General features: G+C 40.9%; 1 protein-coding gene across 1 annotated transcript in view; it reads right to left on the reverse strand.

Annotated features, from left to right (window-relative positions):
* Nucleotides 1-22,273, reverse strand: part of Gcn5 (Gcn5 acetyltransferase) — a 98,235-nt gene that overhangs the window by 26,548 nt on the left and 49,414 nt on the right. Inside the window, exons 11-13 of the mRNA XM_071663753.1 lie at nucleotides 11,946-12,109; nucleotides 804-1,024; nucleotides 568-587 (exon numbers count right to left, since the gene is read on the reverse strand). Of these exons, the coding sequence (XP_071519854.1) occupies nucleotides 568-587; nucleotides 804-1,024; nucleotides 11,946-12,109 (405 nt within the window). The remainder of the gene's footprint in view (nucleotides 1-567; nucleotides 588-803; nucleotides 1,025-11,945; nucleotides 12,110-22,273) is intronic.

Here is a 22,273-nt window from a genome sequence, read left to right on the forward strand (position 1 = left end):
GGAGGTGGAAAGATGGAGTGAAAAAGATTTTGTGTGATCGGGGCCTGAACATGCAGGAGGGTGTAAGGAGGGCAAAGAATAGAGTGAATTGGAGCGATGTGGTATACCAGGGTTGACGTGCTGTCAGTGGATTGAATCAAGGCATGTGTATGGGGGTGGGTTGGGCCATTTCTTTCGTCTGTTTCCTTGCGCTACCTCGCAAACGCGGGAGACAGCGACAAAGCAAAAAAAAAAAAAATATATATATATATTATCCCTGGGGATAGGGGATTAAGAGTACTTCCCATGTATTCCCTGCGTGTCGTAGAAGGCGACTAAAAGGGGAGGGAGCGGGGGGCTGGAAATCCTCCCCTCTCGTTTTTTTTTTTTTTTTTTCCCCCCCCCCAAAAGAAGGAACAGAGAATTGGGCCAGGTGAGGGTATTCCCTCAAAGGCCCAGTCCTGTGTTCTTAACGCTACCTTGCTAATGCGGGAAATGGCGAATAGTTTGAAAGAAAGAAAAGATATATATATATATATATATATATATATATATATATATATATATATATATATATATATATATCACATGACTAAGTAGGATGGTAACTGCAACAAAAAGTGAAACATCATAGAGACAAAGTGCAGTCAAAAGGAAGAGTCTACCTTCTATTCTTCAGTATGACATTTCTCTAATAAGGAATATCTATCTTTAGCTCATATTTTTTAAATACAGTTGGAGAGAAAAACTATGGCTTACAACCTTCTAAAATCATAACTTGAAAGACAAAAAATTAAAATTGTATCAGTATCATATTAACTTACCTATAGCGAACTCATCAGCAAATGTAAGAAAGTGAAGCACATTGTTTTTAACATGGTAATCTTTCAAGTGGTTCATCATGTGGGTACCATAACCTTTAACTTGTTCATTGGAAGTTACAGCACAGAAAACAATTTCTGTAAATCCTTGGGAAGCAAACATACGGAAACATATACCTCCAATGGGTCGATTTTCTTTAATTAAGGCCAATGTGCGGTGTTTCCTGAAACAGAGATAAAATAACTTATCAGATCAATTAGCTACATCAAGTTAGAGGTAACAAAATTAGTTACAATATTAATATTGCTCATAATATAAGTAATGGCTCAAAAATTCTATACATAATAATAAAATGATTGTGACCCTGTGGCACACCACTAGTCATGTACATAATTCATCCCAAATTCCATGCAATTCTAACTCAAATTCAAATTTTGAGTGACACTTTATTGAATGAATTCTAAGTCAATGGATGTTACATCAGTGGTTAATTTTGAGTCCCAGATGTTGTATATAAAACTGAGCAATTCTAGTAGGTTTATTAAACAAGACTTTCCGTTGCAGGGGCCATTCTGGTTGTCCAATACTATTTCATGATCTACAAGTATCAGAAAATTATCTCAATCTTTCTGTCATTTTACAAAAAACTGAAATGCAGCTTACAGGGTTGTAATCTTAGACAAGTTTACTACTTCCTTTCTCATATATAGTGGTGATATTTGCAATTTTCCACTATTATACACATCGTATTCCATTCATGATGTTAAACATTTTGGTTATGGGAATATCAACTGCTATCTGGCCTCCTTCATGAATCTTAGAGCTAGACTATCAAGGACAGCCCATCTTTTGAAAAAATTTTGTCAAAGCAATTTAGTGCTTCATAACTCAAACTTTGTTACTTTTAATTTTTCATTCACAGAACCTCAATAAATCTTTTTTGGTTGAGGTATGGATGATTCTTCTTCAACTGCATATATAGGGGTGAAGTATTTATTTAGTAAGAAAGCCATTTCCTTGTCATTAGTTACTTCAACTTGTTTGATTATCTGGGGAGCAACAAGCTGTAAGTGGTTTGATCTATGGTACATGAAGCAATCAGGTGATGTGGATGGGGGGGCTCTAGTCTCAGCGCATTATACATGACAGCTACAGAATGGTTGTAAGCGAGCAAATTGGGATCTTCTTTGTTCCTGACACTGTCATCCTATGTAGAAAATACACACACACACACAAAAAAAAAATCATATCCTGTATGCCTCTAAAAACAGCCTCATTTGCTCACATCCTCTACATAGGTGTCATGCACAATGCACTGAACCCAGAGACCCATATCCACAATCATGCCCCACAGACCTTTCCGTGGTTTGGCCTGATTGCATGATATTCCCTGCTTTAGCCCAAAGACAACATATTACCTCTTGTATACCACACTGTTCCAATTCACTATAACATGCAAGCCTTACACCCTTATGCATGTTCAGGACCCTATCACTCGCCTTTCACCTTGGTTTCCCCTTTTCTCCTTGTTCCGTTCACTTTTGACATGTATACCTTCTTGTCAGCCTCTCTTCATTACAGCCTTTCCATATGTCCAAACTGTTTTGGCAAAGCCTCTTCAGTTCGCTCACACATACTCTTCTTACTTCCACTACTTTCATTCCATAATTTCTTGTTCAATCAAACTTCCTCACACCACATATCATCCTTAGACATCTAATTTCCAGCAAATTCACACTCTTCCACACTTTTTCATCTAAAGCCCATGCTTTGCATCCATACAACACTTCAGGATAGCCATCTTTACCCTTACAAACTGTGAACTCTTTTCATATACTCCTCAATGCACCCAGGATCCTCGCTCACTCAACTATACTATGGATCACTTCAGCTCTCATGGTTCCATGCCCTATCATGTCCACTCAGAGGTACCTAAAACACTCAAACATCCCAAGGATCTCTACATTCAAACTCAGATTCAAATCAATCTGTTTTTCTCTCCTGCAAAACAAAATAACAATACTTTTGTTCACAACTCAACTTACTTCTTTTACAAACTCTCCCAATTTGAGAATCCACATTCTGCAGTTCCTCACTTGAATTGACCACCAGACCAGGGCTGTCAACAGCAAACAGCAAGTGACCAATCTCCCAGGCTACCCCATCCTCAACAGACTGCAGACCTACTGCTCTTACTAAGGCCCTAGCATTCACCTCCCTAGCCATTTTCACTTGAAGCCACTCACCTTCCTCTTCATATGTAAATCTTTTGACAAAAATTTACAGCTTCAGGGAACATTCCTCCTATAACATTTACCCATAACACCTTCCACAAAGCATCTCTATTAACCCTATTATATGCTTCATAGCAAACACCTGATCCACAAACTCTCTACCACTCCTGAAACCACAATGTTGCTCCCAAGTCTGATGGTCTGTGTATGCCACTGCCCAATCAATCAACATCCTCCAATAAAACTTACCAAGTACATTCAACAAACTTATAACTCTGTAATTATAATATTCACTTTGTACCCCTTGCCTTTATACAGGCATTCCACCAATTCTAAGACATCTCACCATAAAGCATAATCACATCAAAAACATAACAAACCAATCAACAACACCAATGACTCCTTTTTTCTGAAATTCAACTGCAGTCTAATGCAATCCAACCCCCTTGACATATCTTCAACACCTCTTCTCTTTCCACCAAACCACTTGCCATGATCCTCTCACTCTGCATACCTTCAGACCCTGCTTTTATCTGCCATCTCATCCTCTATCCTATCGTCTAACACATTCAGCAATCCCTCAAAATACTCAATCTATCTCCTCTTCCCCATTTGCTCCCTTATGTAATGTTTACTTCTGTTATCCTGTTCTACTCCCACTATTCACCTCCTTACAAAGCATTTTCTTATTCTCACTGAAATCTGTCGATACTTTCTTGCCTCAACTCTCATTTGCCCTTTTTTCAGCCACAGCTACTTCCTGACCACCTTCTGCTTCCTCTTGTACTTCTCCAAATCACTCTTTCCTTACATGTAAATAATGCACATATAAATATCTTTCTTTCTTCACTTGCAACTTCACTTCTTATCCCACCACTCACTCCCCCTTTTCACATGCCAAAATCCCACCTTCCATGTATCACATACATCTCACACACATGTAAGGAATGCTTTCATATATACCTCCATTCTTGCCTGCTCAACTAGTTCTGTTATTCTTACCTTTTGTCATTCTTTGCCCTTTGCCCAATCTCTCCTATTACCTACTTACATAAGCCTCTCTTTCAAATTCATTCACTTTCACAACCCTCTTCCTATCTATAACATTTCCTCTTTTCCTATAGCATCCACAAACTTTCACCACTACTCCACCAGGAAGTAAAAAGACTTTCAGTCAGCTGCCTGTCTCAAAACATCCAGGTCCCACAGACCTTTCCATGGTTTACGTCAGATGTTTCACATGCCCTAGTTCAGTCCACTGACAGAACATCAACCCCAGTATGCCACATCATTCCAATTCACTTTATTCCTCGCACACCTCTCACCCTCCTGTATGTTCAGGCCTCAATCACTCAAAATTCTTCTCACTCCATCCTTCCAACTCCAATTTGATCTCCTGCTTCTCCTTGCTCCCTCCACCTCTGACACATATATCTTCTTTTGTCAATCTTTCCTCACTCATTCTCTTCGTATGTCCAAACCATTTCAACACACCCACCCTCTTCTGCTCTCTCAACCACACTCTTTTAATATCCACATATATCTCTTACCCTTTCATTACTTATTCGATCAAACAAACTCACACCACATATTGTCCTCATATTGTGTGAAAGAAGAAAGTTAAGAGTAAACGTGAATAAGAGCAAGGTTATTAGGTACAGTAGGGTTGAGGGTCAAGTCAATTGGGAGGTGAGTTTGAATGGAGAAAAACTGGAGGAAGTGAAGTGTTTTAGATATCTGGGAGTGGATCTGGCAGCGGATGGAACCATGGAAGCGGAAGTGGATCATAGGGTGGGGGAGGGGGCGAAAATTCTGGGAGCCGTGAAGAATGTGTGGAAGTCGAGAACATTATCTCGGAAAGCAAAAATGGGTATGTTTGAAGGAATAGGGGTTCCAACAATGTTGTATAGTTGCGAGACGTGGGCTATGGATAGAGTTGTGCGCAGGAGGATGGATGTGCTGGAAATGAGATGTATGAGGACAATATGTGGTGTGAGGTGGTTTGATCGAGTAAGTAACGTAAGGGTAAGAGAGATGTGTGGAAATAAAAAGAGCGTGGTTGAGAGAGCAGAAGAGGGTGTTTTGAAATGGTTCGGGCACATGGAGAGAATGAGTGAGGAAAGATTGACCAAGAGAATATATGTGTCAGAGGTGGAGGGAACGAGGAGAAGAGGGAGACCAAATTGGAGGTGGAAAGATGGAGTGAAAAAGATTTTGTGTGATCGGGGCCTGAACATGCAGGAGGGTGAAAGGAGGGCAAGGAATAGAGTGAATTGGAGCGATGTGGTATACCGGGGTTGACGTGCTGTCAGTGGATTGAATCAAGGCATGTGAAGCGTCTGGAGTAAACCATGGAAAGCTGTGTAGGTATGTATATTTGCGTGTGTGGACGTATGTATATACATGTGTATGGGGGTGGGTTGGGCCATTTCTTTCGTCTGTTTCCTTGCGCTACCTCGCAAACGCGGGAGACAGCGACAAAGCAAAAAAAAAACAAAAAAAAAAAAAACCATTTCATTTCCAACACATCCACCCTCCTCCATACAACCCTACTACAGACCATGCCTCGCAACTATATTACATTGTTGAAACTACAATTCCTTCAAACATACCCATTTTTGTTCTCTGAGATAATGTTTTTTTCCTTCCACACATTCTTCATCCCTCCTAGAACCTTTGCCCCCTCCTCCACCTTCTGACTCACTTCCACTTTCATGGTTCCATTCACTGCTAAGTCTACTCCCAGATATCTAAAACACTTCACTTCCTCCATTTTATCTCCATTCATATTCATATCCTGACTAACTTGTTATTTAACCCTGCTGAACCTAATAACCTTTCTCTTATTCATATTTACTCTCAACTTTCTCTTTTCATACACTTTTCCATACTCAATCACCAACTTCTGCAGTTTCTCACTCAATCAGTCACCAGTGCTGTGTCATCAGCAAGCAATAACTTATTCACTTCCCAGGCTCTCTCATCCCCACCAGACTGCATACTCGCCCATCTCTCCAAAACTCTTGCATCTACCTCCCAAACCACCCCATCCATAAACAAATTAAACAACCATGGGTACATCACACACCCCTGCCACAGACCCACCTTCACTGGGAACAAATCATATACTCTCAAGACCTTCCACAAAGCATCTCTATCATTTCTACCATATGCCTTCTTTAAATCCACCAATGCCATCTGTTTTTCTAAGTATTTCTCCCATATATTCTTCAAAGCAAACACTTGATCCACGCATCCTCTACCACTTCTGAAACCACAATACTGGGAGCAGTTTTTCTCTAACGCACATATAATTAAATACGACAGCACATTTACAGTTGTTACTATTCTTTCTTATGTTCTCTAATTTTCTTCCTATTATTCTACCATTAGGTGGGTGCTCAAACACCAATTGTTCAAAGTTCTCCGTATATTTATTCAACTTTCACCTTCACAGAGGCATCATCAGGAATCTACAAAAAGAAAAAGAAAAAAAAATAGTGTCACAAAACTAGGATAAGAAAAGTAAAATGCAAACAAAATATAAAAACACTCAGAAAAACATACAAGTAAGGGAAACACTAAACAAATCAACAATCTCATGAAGGGTTGTACAATCTAAATACAACATATGGAAACAGAAAAACAAGAGTAAACTCACAGTCAAGGAGAAACACAGAACAATATTACATAACAAAGTCCGTCTCTAAATATACTAAGAAGGACAAAGCAAGACTATTATTGTCCAGATGTGGAACTGAGGTCAAGTTGGGCTCATCTGACTCAGACCTTTGTATGTTGGTCTGTGTTCCTGACGTTCAGCAGTGGCAGACTTGGTAGCTTATGATGTGTCCCATCCATCTTCGTCCTATTGGCGGGCCATCAAAGAGCTGTATGGCACTGGTCATGTTCGTCTGGATGCTGATGACAGGTGCTCTATCTCTCTAATGTGAATGGCTATTAATATCTTTAGCCTCCTCCAATAACTGCAAGTAGTAATGATTCTGGTGAAATTCACTATAATCTCCCTTGATAATCTTGTTCCATGCTCATGTTCATGATGTTGTTTGATTCCACCTTCTTGTAAGTGGAATGAGAGGCAGAGGCTCAGTTTGCAGGTTGTATGTCCAATGTAGTTCATGTGGTGGGGCTGACAGTCCCCAATATTGCATCAGTACTCATATACCACATCGGTACAATTCAAACTTCCAGAGTCATCTACCATACTGTTGTTCATGACGAGTGAGCATGTGTTTGGATTGTTGTAGTACATTATCAGACTGATATCCTTGTCTTCATCGATCGCTTTGCAGTTTCTGGCTACATTATTTTGCTTGACCTTCTCATCCTTTAGATATGTTGTCATAAATGTGCTCCTGTAGTAAACTTTAATGCTGTCATGTTGAGGTTGTCTGTTTGCCATGAGATGTTGCTCTAGCATGTGTTCAAAATGGTATCAAATTGAGTATTTGACTATCCAATCCTAATTAACATTTGCATCTAAAAGTTTTTGGTGTAGAAGTTGCCAGGTTGAGCAAACCTTTAATCACTCTCCTCACATATGCACAAATGACACTTCTCTTGTAATTCTGAGTATATTTCCTAATTCCATTCATACATTTACATTGGTTGGTGGGCTTTCTATGTATGTCAGTGATGAAAGATCCTGTTGTGGCATTCATCATTACATACAAGAAAGGAATATTGCCATTATCATTTAGCTCTACAGTAAATCTTAAGCGTGAAGTTCTTGAAGTCAGTTACAGATGTTTTACGGTGAGTTTAAGTTATCTGCGCAGATAAAAATGTTGGCTACATATCTGCAGTAGATCTGGGGTGTCATGCTCTCAAGTCACAGTACTGTAGTTTCAACATATGACATAAATGCCTGTGCAAAGAGAACTCCCAGGGGTGACCCCATGGCTATTCCATCCACCTGCCAACAGAGCTTGCCTTGTGGACATCTGAAAGGTGCTTCCATGGTGCAAGCACGTAACATTTCTCTTAATATATTTCTGGGCATCTTCAGGGGAGGTGAGACATGGTACTGGTAAACAAAATTCAGGACTATGTCATTAGTCCTCTCCACTGGTACATTTGTGAAGAGAGACTCCACATGCAGGGAAGCTGTGATGCCATGTGGTTCTATATTCCTAAGGATGTCAATTTACTCTTAAGTTGATCGTAGGGAATAAGTTGTAGGGATGTATATCAAGATCAATTGGTTCAGCTTCTTGACTAACCTGTAGGTAGGTGACGTTATCTGGGAGATGATTAGCCTTGGAGGCTTTCCCAGCTTATGTGTTTTGATGTCCCTGTAGAAGTATCCTGGTTCGAAGTCATCCTTTAGAAGATCGAATTCAATGTAATCCTTCACAGCATTTGTAGCCTTGATTAATGAGTTAGGCACTTTTTGAGTCTATCTGTGGGGTTTCTTGCAATCAGTTGAAAGTTTACTGGAGCTTGCAGTATGGTCTCTCATTTCTCTAACTCATCCCTTCGGTCAAGGATGACATAAGTATTTGACTTGTCTACATGTCTGACAAGGATCCTCTCAATATTACGCAACCATTTCACCATTTCCCACAGACGTGGTGTGAGTAGTCCTTCTGAAGGGCACTGCCTGCTTGTGGTACTCTCAACCTGTAACTGTTTCTGCAGGTTAGGGTTCTCTATAATTTTCCCATCTCTATGCAATTTACACAAGTCGTCATAGAGGACAGAAAGTTCCCACCTTCTTTTTAACCTTTTCATATTTTGGGGCTTGGTGAAAATTGATTCTTAGATTAAGGAATTCTGTCTGGTCCTCAGACAATTGTTCCCTTATGAGATTAATAAAACTGTCTATAGGATGATGAGTGACAAGTGAGCCACTACATAGCCTTGATAGTTTCTTTATAATGTGAGTTTCAGTGGTCCTAGCATGTGTCTCAATGACATTGTGATGGGCCTCCTCCATCAGTAGTCTTAAATCATGGTCAATTTCAATGTCATAATATTTTGCAGAAGTATCCTTTAATTCTTCTTTCAGCCTTACCATCTGCCTTTCAAAAGAATTTGTTCCTCTATTAACTTCCTCTGGAAGTCGTGTAAACTGTTGGAATTTCTAGCGGAACGTCAAAATGCACATGCCGGGAAATCCTTTAAGGCTAATCATCTCCCAGATCCCCCTCACCTACCTACAGGTTTGCCAAGAGGCTAAACCAATTGATCTTACCATACATCCCAACAACTTACTCCCTACAATTGACTGATGAGTTTACTGGCATCCTTAGGAATAAAGAACCGCACAGCATCACAGCTTCCCTGGATGTGGAGTCTATTTTCACAAATGTACCAGTGGAGAGGACAGTAGACATAATCCTGGATTATGTTTATACAATGACTCTACACATACATTCAGCCAATCATGAGGCACCTCACCATGATCCATACATACAGTGAATATCCTTACCAACAAATCAACAACAAAGTCACCCCCTTTACAAATAAATTCAATTGCAATACCATCACTACAGCCACCTTCTCACATTTCATTATACAAAAGGCTTTCACCACCTCTTCTCACTTCACATACCACCCCAACCAAAACACCCTATATTTGCCACTTTTATCATCACACACATCTAACAATCCATCAAAATACATAAAATGACCTGTTATCACTTCCCCTTTTGCCCCCTTCACTGTTATTTCCACTTGTTTTCTAGTCTTCTGCACATCATTTACCTCCTTCCAAAACAGCTTTTTATTATCCCTAAAGTTTACTGATCCTCACTCACTCCAACTTTCATTTGCCCTATTTTCTAACCCTTGCACCTTCCTCTTGACCTCCTGCTGCATTCTCTCATACATCTACCAATCATCTGCACTCCCTCCTTGTAAGTACTGCCCTAATATCTCTCCTTTCTCTTTCTCCTGCAACCTTGCTGCTTCATCCCACCACTCATTACCCTTTCTAATCTGCCTACCTGCCAACTTTCACATGCCAGATGCATCTCTTGCACATGCCATCACTGCATCCCAAAATACCTCCGATTTCTTATCTATTGCCCTAACTTCATTTACTCTTACCTTATGCCATTCTATACTCTCTCTCTCTTCTAGTATTTATATACACATGTCTCCTTCCTAAGATCAATTACTCTCACCTCTCTCTGACATCTTTTCCTCTTTTTATAAAACCTCTACAAATCATCACCCCTCACCTCCACAAGATAGTGATCAGGCATCCCACCAGCTGCCTCTATCATCATACTTACATCCAAAAGTCTCTCTTTTACATTATTCATTAATTAATATGTAATTCAATAAAGCCCATTGATCATCTCTCCTACTCAGATATACATGCTTGTGTGTATCCCACTTTTGAAACCAGGTATTCCCTATCACTGGTCTTTTTTCAGCATACAACTCCACAAACTCTTCACCATTTCCATTCATAATAATGAATACCCCATGCATCCCCATTATACCCTCAACTGTCACATTATTTACCTTCACATTCAAATCACCCATCACTAATACCTGGTCACTTACATCAAAACTGCTGATACACTCACTCACCTGCTCCCATAACATTTGTCTCTCATGATCTCTCTTTTCATGGCCATCTCTTGCTATCCACTTTCAGTTTTATCCACATCAATCTAGAATTCACTTCCTTATACTCTATCTGACTCTCCTACAACTCCTGCTTCATGAGCAGTGCTACTTACTTTGTTCTTGCCCTCTCAACAACTCTTTACTCCACAGACATTTCCAAACCATTCTTCCCCCTTACCCTTGAGCTTTGTTTCACTCAGAGCCAGATCATCCAGCTTTCTTTCTCTCTCTCCTCTCTTCTCATCTTGGTTACATCCACACATATCTAGACACCACAGTCTGTATCTTTGAGGAGGATGAGCATTCCCTGCCCAGCTCTTTCTTCTGTTTCCTTTTAGAAACTGAAAGAAAAGAAGGGGAGGGTTTCCAGATCCACTGCTCCCACTCCTTTGAGATGCTTTCTATGAAACACAGGTAATACAGAGGTAGAATTCGTTCTCCTCTATCTCAGGGGATAAAGAAGAAATAATAATGACCATGTATTTCCTGCATATTGTAGAAGGTGACTACGAGAGTGGAGGGCTGGAAATGTTCTCTTCCTTTCTTACTTTCCAAAACAAGGAACAAGGAACAGAGCAAGGAACCAAGAGAGGAATTTTCCCCTCTAAGGCCTAATCACCTGTCCACGAGAGAGAGAGAGAGAGAGAGAGAGAGAGAGAGAGAGAGAGAGAGAGAGAGAGAGAGAGAGAGAGAGAGAGAGAGAGAGAGAGAATAAACAAGAAAACAAATCAGAGAAAAGGATACTGATCCATGAAAAGCTCTCTGACAAGAGCAAAGTAGCCACACAGCACATCCAACTGAGCATATGATTCCAGAAAACTTGTGAGTTCTATAAGCTAGTATGAGGCAGGTCTTAATAATATCAGCCTTGTGGGAGGTGTTGGTTGTCTGAGGGCAGACCCAAAACTATTGAGTGGCTATGAATACCTTTGGATTGTTTCTAAAAAAAATGAGGACAGGCTAGTGCCTCAACACAGAAAAATAACAGTAGGAAAGAGTCCAGACCAGTATAATACTATAGAATATATCTCATGCTTGTGAGACAGACTGTAAGAGATAGGAATCATATCAATATGATTTTCCGAGGAAAATATGTCATAAATAGCTTTTTGAGTTTCAGTAGGACAAGGAAATGTACTTCATTCCTTTCATTAATGCTTGCACAGCTACATTAATCAAACCTTAATCAAAAACCATTTTGTCAAATCAAATCAAGACTTTGTGAAAAAAATGAAAGCAAAGCCAGCAATAAAATATACACAAACAAAATGAGTATCCCTTCAAGAGGGAAACTTAACTACTTACGGATCAAACACTAATCGCGTGATGTAGTCTTTTGGCATACGAGGAAGCTGATGAGAAAATACATTCTGAAGACCAATTAACCATAACATTGTCTGCTTGGAAACTTTCTGAGTGAGGGAATTACCAATGACGTGAAATTCAATATTACCCTTTCTCTCCTCCAGCTATAACAAAAGAGAAAAATTACATTTATGTGGATACATATATATATATATACATACATTATCATTTTATTGTACTTTGTCGTTGTCTCCCGCATTAGTGAGGTAGGGCAAGGAAACAGACGAAAGAATGGCCCAACCCCACCCACATACACATGTATATACATACACACCCACACACGCACATATACATACCTATACATCTCAACGTATACATATATATATACACACACACACACACATATATTTTTTCTTTTTTTTTTGCTTTGTCGCTGTCTCCCGCGTTTGCAAGGTAGCGCAAGGAAACAGACGAAAGAAATGGCCCAACCCACCCCCATACACATGTATATACATACGTCCACACACGCAAATATACATACCTACACAGCTTTCCATGGTGTACCCCAGACGCTTCACATGCCTTGATTCAATCCATTGACAGCACGTCAAACCCGGTATACCACATCGCTCCAATTCACTCTATTCCTTGCCCTCCTTTCACCCTCCTGCATGTTCAGGCCCCGATCACACAAAATCTTTTTCACTCCATCTTTCCACCTCCAATTTGGTCTCCCTCTTCTCCTCGTTCCCTCCACCTCCGACACATATATCCTCTTGGTCAATCTTTCCTCACTCATTCTCTCCATGTGCCCAAACCATTTCAAAACACCCTCTTCTGCTCTCTCAACCACGCTCTTTTTATTTCCACACATCTCTCTTACCCTTACGTTACTTACTCGATCAAACCACCTCACACCACACATTGTCCTCAAACACCTCATTTCCAGCACATCCATCCTCCTGCGCACAACTCTATCCATAGCCCACACCTCGCAACCATACAACATTGTTGGAACCACTATTCCTTCAAACATACCCATTTTTGCTTTCCGAGATAATGTTCTCGACTTCCACACATTCTTCAAGGCTCCCAAAATTTTCACCCCCTCCCCCACCCTATGATCCACTTCCGCTTCCATGGTTCCATCCGCTGCCAGATCCACTCCCAGATATCTAAAACACTTCACTTCCTCCAGTTTTTCTCCATTCAAACTCACCTCCCAATTGACTTGACCCTCAACCCTACTGTACCTAATAACCTTGCTCTTATTCACATTTACTCTTAACTTTCTTCTTCCACACACTTTACCAAACTCAGTCACCAGCTTCTGCAGTTTCTCACATGAATCAGCCACCAGCGCTGTATCATCAGCGAACAACAACTGACTCACTTCCCAAGCTCTCTCATCCCCAACAGACTTCATACTTGCCCCTCTTTCCAAAACTCTTGCATTCACCTCCCTAACAACCCCATCCATAAACAAATTAAACAACCATGGAGACATCACACACCCCTGCCGCAAACCTACATTCACTGAGAACCAATCACTTTCCTCTCTTCCTACACGTACACATGCCTTACATCCTCGATAAAAACTTTTCACCGCTTCTAAAAACTTGCCTCCCATACCATATATTCTTAATACCTTCCACAGAGCATCTCTATCAACTCTATCATATGCCTTCTCCAGATCCATAAATGCTACATACAAATCCATTTGCTTTTCTAAGTATTTCTCACATACATTCTTCAAAGCAAACACCTGATGCACACATCCTCTACCACTTCTGAAACCACACTGCTCTTCCCCAATCTCATGCTCTGTACATGACTTCACCCTCTCAATCAATACCCTCCCATATAAGTTACCAGGAATACTCAACAAACTTATACCTCTGTAATTTGAGCACTCACTCTTATCCCCTTTGCCTTTGTACAATGGCACTATGCATGCATTCCGCCAATCCTCAGGCACCTCACCATGAGTCATAAATACATCAAATAACCTTACCAACCAGTCAACAATACAGTCACCCCCTTTTTTAATAAATTCCACTGCAATACCATCCAAACCTGCTGCCTTGCCGGCTTTCATCTTCCGCAAAGCTTTTACTACCTCTGCTCTGTTTACCAAATCATTTTCCCTAACCCTCTCACTTTGCACACCACCTCGACCAAAACACCCTATATCTGCCACTCTATCATCAAACACATTCAACAAACCTTCAAAATCCTCACTCCATCTCCTTCTCACATCACCACTACTTGTTATCACCTCCCCATTTGCACCCTTCACTGAAGTTCCCATTTGCTCCCTTGTCTTACACACTTTATTTACCTCCTTCCAGAACATCTTTTTATTCTCCCTAAAATTTAATGATACTCTCTCACCCCAACTCTCATTTGCCCTCTTTTTCACCTCTTGCACCTTTCTCTTGACCTCCTGTCTCTTTCTTTTATACATCTCCCACTCAACTGCATTTTTTCCCTGCAAAAATCGTCCAAATGCCTCCCTCTTCTCTTTCACTAATAATCTTACTTCTTCATCCCACCACTCACTACCCTTTCTAATCAACCCACCTCCCACTCTTCTCACGCCACAAGCATCTCTTGCACAATCCATCACTGATTCCCCTAAATACATCCCATTCCTCCCCCACTCCCCTTACTTCCATTGTTCTCACCTTTTTCCATTCTGTACTCAGTCTCTCCTGGTACTTCTTCACACAAGTCTCCTTCCCAAGCTCACTTACTCTCACCACCCTCTTCACCCCAACATTCACTCTTCTTTTCTGAAAACCCATACAAATCTTCACCTTAGCCTCCACAAGATAATATATATATATATATATATATATATATTATATAAGTGGATCATAGGATGGGGGAGGGGGCGAAAATTCTGGGAGCCTTGAAGAATGTGTGGAAGTCGAGAACATTATCTCGGAAAGCAAAAATGGGTATGTTTGAAGGAATAGTGGTTCCAACAATGTTGTATGGTTGCGAGGCGTGGATTATGGATAAAGTTGTGCGCAGGAGGATGGATGTGCTGGAAATGAGATGTTTGAGGACAATGTGTGGTGTGAGGTGGTTTTATCGAGTAAGTAACGTAAGGGTAAGAGAGATGTGTGGAAATAAAAAGAGCGTGGTTGAGAGAGCAGAAGAGGGTGTTTTGAAATGGTTTGGTCACATGGAGAGAATGAGTGAGGAAAGATTGACCAAGAGGCTATATGTGTCGGAGGTGGAGGGAACGAGGAGAAGAGGGAGACCAAATTGGAGGTGGAAAGATGGAGTGAAAAAGATTTTGTGTGATCGGGGCCTGAACATGCAGGAGGGTGAAAGGAGGGAAAAGAATAGAGTGAATTGGAGCGATGTGGTATACCGGGGTTGACGTGCTGTCAGTGGATTGAATCAAGGCATGTGTATGGGGGTGGGTTGGGCCATTTCTTTCATCTGTTTCCTTGCGCTACCTCGCAAACGCGGGAGACAGTGACAAAGCAAAAAAAAAAAAAAAAAAAATATATATATATATATATGTGGTTCTTAGTGAATGTTGGTTTGCGGCAGGGGTGCGTGATGTCTCCATTGGTGTTTAATTTGTTTATGGATGGGGTTGTTAGGGAGGTGAATGCAAGAGTTTTGGAAAGAGGGGCAAGTATGCAGTCTGTTTGTGGATGAGAGAGCTTGGGAAGTGAGTCAGTTGCTGTTCACTGATGATACAATGCTGGTAGCTGATTTGGGTGAGAAACTGCAGAAGCTGGTGACTGAGTTTGGTAAAGTGTGTGAAAGAAGAAAGCTGAGTGTAAATGTGAATAAGAGCAAGGTTATTAGGTACAGTAGGGTTGAGGGACAAGTCAATTGGGAGGGAAGTTTGAATGGAGAAAAACTGGAGGAAGTGAAGTGTTTTAGATATCTGGGAATGGACTTGGCAGCGGATGGAACCATGGAAGCGGAAGTGAATCATAGTGTGGGGGAGGGGGTGAAAGTTCTGGGAGCGTTGAAAAATGTGTGGAAGTTGAGAACGTTATCTTGGAAAGCAAAAATGGGTATGTTTGAAGGAATGGTGGTTCCAACAATGTTACATGGTTGCGAGGCGTGGGCTATAGATAGAGTTGTGCGGAGGAGGGTGGATGTGCTGGAAATAAGATGTTTGAGGACAATATGTGGTGTGAGCTGGTTTGATCGAGTAAGTAATGAAATGGTAAGAGAGATGTGTGGTAATAAAAAGAGTTTGGTTGAGAGAGCAGAAGAGGGTGTTTTGAAATGGTTTGGTCACAAGGAGAGAATGAGTGAGGAAAGATTGACAAAGAGGATATATGTGTCGGAGGTGGAGGGAACGAGAAGTGGGAGACCAAATTGGAAGTGGAAAGATGGAGTGAAAAAGATTTTGAGTGATCGGGGCCTGAACATGCAGGAGGGTGAAAGTTGTGCAAGGAATAGAAAGAATTGGAACGATGTGGTAAACTGGGGTCGATGTGCTGTCAATGAATTTAACCAGGGCATGTGAAGCATCTGGGGTAAACCATGGAAAGTTTTGTGGGGCCTGGATATGGAAAGGGAGCTAAGGTTTTGGTGCATTATACATGACAGCTAGAGACTGAGTGTGAAAGAAAGTAGCCTTTGTTGTCTTTTCCTAGCACTACCTCACACGCATGCAGGGGGAGGGGGTTGTCATTTCATGTGTGGCAGGGTGGTGACAGAAACGAATAAGGGCAGACAGTATGAATTATGTACATGTGTATATATGTATGTCTGTGTGTGTAAATATATGTATACATTGAGTTGTATTTTTTTTTATTATTATACATAGTTGCTGTTTCCTGCATCAAGCGAGGTAGCACCAGGAAGCAAACAAAGAATGGCCCATCCACTCATATTCACACATATATACATAAACGCCCATACATGCACATATACATATTAACATATCCACATATACATACATAAACATACACATACACAGATGTATACATATATACACATGTACATATTCATACTTGCTTGCCTTCATCCATTCCTGGTGCTACCCTGTCCCACAGGAAACAGCATCGCTACCCACTGCTTCAGTGAGGTAACACCAAGAAAACAGACAAAAAAGGCCACGTTCATTCACACTCAATCTCTAGCTGTCATGTGTAATGCACCAAAACCACAGCTCCCTATCCACATCCAGGCCCTACAGACCTTTCCATGGTTTACCCTAGACGTTTCACATGCCCTGGTTCAGTTCACTGACAGCACGTCGACCCCAGTATACCACATCGTTCCAGTTCACTGTATTCCTTGCAGCCTCTCACCCTCCTGTATGTTCAGGCCCCAATCACTCAAAATTTTTCACTCCATCCTTCCATCTCCAATTTGGTCTCTCGCTTCTCCTTGTTCCCTCTAACAAATATATCCTCTTTGTCAATTTTTCCTCACTCATTCTCTCCATATGCCCAAACCATTTCAACACACCCTCTTCTGCTCTCTCAATCACACTCATTTTATTTCCACACATCTCTCTTACCCTTTCACTACTTACTTGATCAAACTACCTCACATTGTTCACAAACATTTAATTTCCAACACACCCATCCTCCTCCGTACACCTCAATCTGTAGCCCATGCCTCGCAACCATAAAACATTGTTGGAACTACTATTCCTTCAAACATACCCTTTTTTGCTCTCGAGATAACATTCTCTTCTTCCACACATTCTTCACTGCTCCCAGAATTTTCGCCCCCTCCCCACCCTGTGACTCACTTCCAATTCCATGGTTCCATTTGCTGATAAGTCCACTCCCGGATATCTAGAACACTTCACTTCCTCCAATCTTTAACCATTCAAACTTACATCCCAACAAACTTATCCCTCAACCCTACTGAACCTAATAAACTTGCTTTAATCTACTTTCTCCTTTCACACACTCTCTCAAACTCAGTCAACAACTACAGTTTCTCACTAGAATCAGCCACCAGTGTTGTATCATCAGCAAACAACAACTGACTCACTTCTCAAGCCCTTTCATCCCCAACAGACTGCATACTCACCCCTCCCTTCAAAACTTGCATTCAACTCCCTCACCACCCCATCCATAAACAAATTAAACAACCATGGGGACATAACACACCCTTGCCACAGACTAACCTTCACTGTGAACCAATCACTCACCTCTCTTCTCACTCATACATGTCTTACATCCTTGATAAAAACTTCTCACTGCTTCTAGTAGCTTACTGTCCACACCATATATTTTTAAGACCTTCCACAAAGCATCTCTATCAACCCTATCATATACCTTCTCCAGGTCCATAAATGCCACATACAAATCCATCTGCTTTTCTAAGGGTTTCTCGCACACATTCCTCAAAGCAAAAATCTGATCCACACATCCTCTACCACTTCTAAAACCATACTGTTCCTCCCTAGTCTGGTGCTCTGTGCATGCCTTCACCCTCTCAATCAATACCCTCCTATACAATGTACCAGGTGTACTCAACAAACTTGTCTATGTAGTTTGAACATTCACCTTTATCCCCTTTGCCTATATACAATGGCACTATAAATGCATTCTGCCAATCCTCAAATCCTAAGGCACTTTTCCATGACTGACACATACACTGAATATCCTTACTATCCAATCAAGACCACATTCATCCCCCTTCTTAATAATTTCAACTGCAATACCATCAAATTCACCCACCTTGCCAGATTTCATGTTCCACAAGGCTTTCACCAACTTTTCTCTTTTCACCAAACCACTCTCCCTGACCTCTCTCACTTCACATACCACCCCGACCCAAACACCACAATTCTGCCACTCGATATATCGTCAAACACAACTAAGAATCCTTCAAAATCCTCACTCCATCACTACCTGTTATCACTTCACCTTTTGTTCCCTATACCAATGTCCCCATTTGTTATCGTCTTTCATATATTAATTACTTCCTTCCAAAACTACTTTTTATCCTCCCTAAAGTTTAATGATACTCTCACCCCAACTCTCAATTGTCATCTTTTTCAACCTATGCACCTTTCTCTTGACCTCCTGTTGCTTTCTCTTATACATCTCCCAATCATTTGCACTCCTTCCTTGTAAATGTTATCCTAATGCCCCTCTTTTCTCTTTCAATAGCAACTTTCTCTCTCAATCCCACCACACACTACCCTTTTTAATTTACCCACTTCCCAACTTTCACATGCCACATGCATCTCTTGTACATAGCATCACTGCTTCCCTAAATACTTCCCATTCTTCATCCACTCCCTTCACTTCATTTGCTCTCACCTTCTGCCATTCTACTCTCAATCTTTCCTGGTATTTCTTCAAACAAGTTTCCTTTCGAAGATCACTTCCTCTCACCACTCTCTTCTCCCAGATATTTTCTCCTTTATTTTTGAAAACTTCTACAAATCTTCACCCTTGCCTTGACAAGGTAGTGATCAAACATCCCACCAGCTGCACCTCTCAGCACATTTACATCCAAAAGTCTCTCTTTTACATGCCTATTAGTTAATACCCTAATCTATTAATGCCTGTTGACTATCCCTCCAATTCACATACTTACACTTGAGTATATCTCTTTTTCAAACCATGTGTTCCCAGACAACTACACAAGCTCTTCACCATTTCCATTTACTTCACTGAATATGCACCATCCAATTTCAGTTTTACCCACATCAATCCAGAATTTATTTGCTTACACTCTATAGCATACTCCCACAACTCCTGCTTCAGGAGTAGTGCAACTCCTTCCTTTGCTCTTGTCCTGCCACCAACCCCTGACCTTACTCCTAAGACATTTCCAAACCATTCTTCCCTTTTACCCTTGACCTTCATTTCACTCAGGGCCAGAACATCCAGGTTTCTCTCCTCAAACATACTACCTATCTATCCTTTCTTCCCATCTTGGTTACATCCACACACATTCAGACAATCCAAGCTGAGCCTTCAAGGAAAATGAGCCCTCCCTGCTTGATTCCTTCTCCTATTTCCTCTTTTCGAAATCTACGTACAAGAAGGGGATAGTGCCAAGAACAGATCAAGAAAGGTCACATCCACTCACATACATTCTCTAGCTGTCACTTGTAATGCACTGAAACCTCAGCTCCCTATCCAGAGCCAGGCCCCACAGGCCTTTCCATGGTTTACCATAGATGCTTTATATACCCTTGTTCAGTCCAATGACACCATCATCACCACAGTATACCACATTGTTCCAACTCACTCTATCCTGTGCATGCTTTTCATCCTCCTGCATGTTCAGGTCCTGATCACTCAAAATCTTTTTCACTCTATCCTTCAATCTCCAGTTTGGTCTCCACATTATCTGTGTTCTCTCCATTTCTGACACATATATCCTCTTTGTCAATCTTTCCTCACTCATTCTCTCCATATGTCCACACCAATTCAGCACATCCTCTTGAGCTCTGTCAACCAAACTCTTTTTATTACCACACCTCCACCTACTCTTTCATTTCCTACTCGATCAAACCACCTCACATCACATATTGTCCTCAAACAATTCATTTCCAACACATCCATCTGCCTCTGCCCATGCCTTACTTCTGTATAATATTGTTTGGTTTACTAAACAATACACACCCATTTTTGTTTCTCCTAGATAATGTTCTCTCTTTCCACACATTCTTCAACATTCCCAGAAACTTCACCCCCCCTCACCCATGCTAATTTTCACTTCCAGCAGTTTCATTCGCTACCATGTCCACTTCCAGTTATCTAAAAACACTTCACTACCTCCAAGTTTTCTTCATTCAGACTCACACCCTACTAAGCTGTCCCTCAACTCTGATAAACCTAAAAAAAAATTTTTTTTTTCACATTTACTCTCAACTTCCTCCTTTCACACCCTCTTCCAGACTCAGTCATCAACTTTTGCAGTTTCTCACTCAAGTCTTCCAATAGTGCTATATCATCAGTAAACAACTGACTTGCTTCCAAGGCTCTCTCATCCCCCATTCACTGCATAATTGCCCCTCTCTCCTGGGCTCTTGCATTTACCTCCCTCACCCCATACATAAAAAAATTGAAAAAACATTTGACATCACACACTCCTATCACAGACCAACCTTCACTTGGAACTACTGACTCCCCTTTCTTCCTACTACATGCCTTGCGCCCTTTGTAAAAACTCACTACCTCTAACAGCTTCCCTCCCACACCATATATTTTTAAGGCCTTCCAAAATACATCTCTATCAACCCTGTCAAATGCATCTCCAGAACCATAAAATGTTACTCTATGTATTTGTCACACACACACATTCTTAAAGCAAACACCTGATCCATACAATCTGAACCCCTTCTGAAACTGCAATGCTCCTCCCCAATCTGATGCTCTGTACATACATGCCTTCACCCTCTCAATCAATACCCTCCCATACAACTTATCAGGCATACTTAAACATATATATCTGTAATTTGTGCACTCACCTTTATCTCCCTTGCCTTTATGCTAAGGCACTATACATGCACTCTCCTAATCCTCAGGCACCTCACCATGATCCAAAAAAACACTGAAAATCCTTACTAAGCAACGAATAACACAGTCACCCTCTTTCTTCATAAATTCAAATGCAATACCATCCACTCAAGCCACCGAGCAAAATATCTTCCACAAGGCTTTCGCCACATCTTCTGTCTTCACCAAACCTCTCTCCATGACTCTCTCACTTTGCATACTACCCTGACCCAAACATCCTACAAATCCTTCTGTTTCTCTATTTCTCACACACATTCTTCAGAGGAAACACCTGATCCACTCATTTTCTACCAATCCTAAAACCTGACTGTTCCTCCCCAGTCTGATGCTACTGTGCTTGACATCACCCTCTCAATCACCACTCTCCCATACAACATACCTGCTACACTCACCAAACTTATACCTCTGAAATTTAAACATTCACCTGTATCCCACTAGCCTTTATGGAAGGACACTATTTACGCATTCTGCCAATCCTCAGGCACCACATCATGATCCATACATTCAATGAATATCCTAACTAACCAATTAACAACACAGTCACCTTCTTTCTTATGATATTCAACTGCAAAACTATCCACTCCAGCTACCTTACCAGATTTCATCTTACGCAAGGCTTTCAACACCTTTCACTAAAGAGTTACAGCACCTGCATTAAAATAGTTTCCTAAACAATATGAAATTTCATCCAACTGCTATCCTTAAAATATGTGGTTATTTGTTCATGAACTTTACAAAAAATACCTATGGTGGAAACATGAAGCTTCTATCAAGTATTGTTCTTGAGGTACGAAGCTATCAAGAAAGTGTCAACAGACATGCAGACAAACATGAATG

The sequence above is a fragment of the Panulirus ornatus genome, chromosome 1 (assembly GCF_036320965.1).
Source record: "Panulirus ornatus isolate Po-2019 chromosome 1, ASM3632096v1, whole genome shotgun sequence".
Lineage (NCBI taxonomy): Eukaryota > Metazoa > Arthropoda > Malacostraca > Decapoda > Palinuridae > Panulirus > Panulirus ornatus.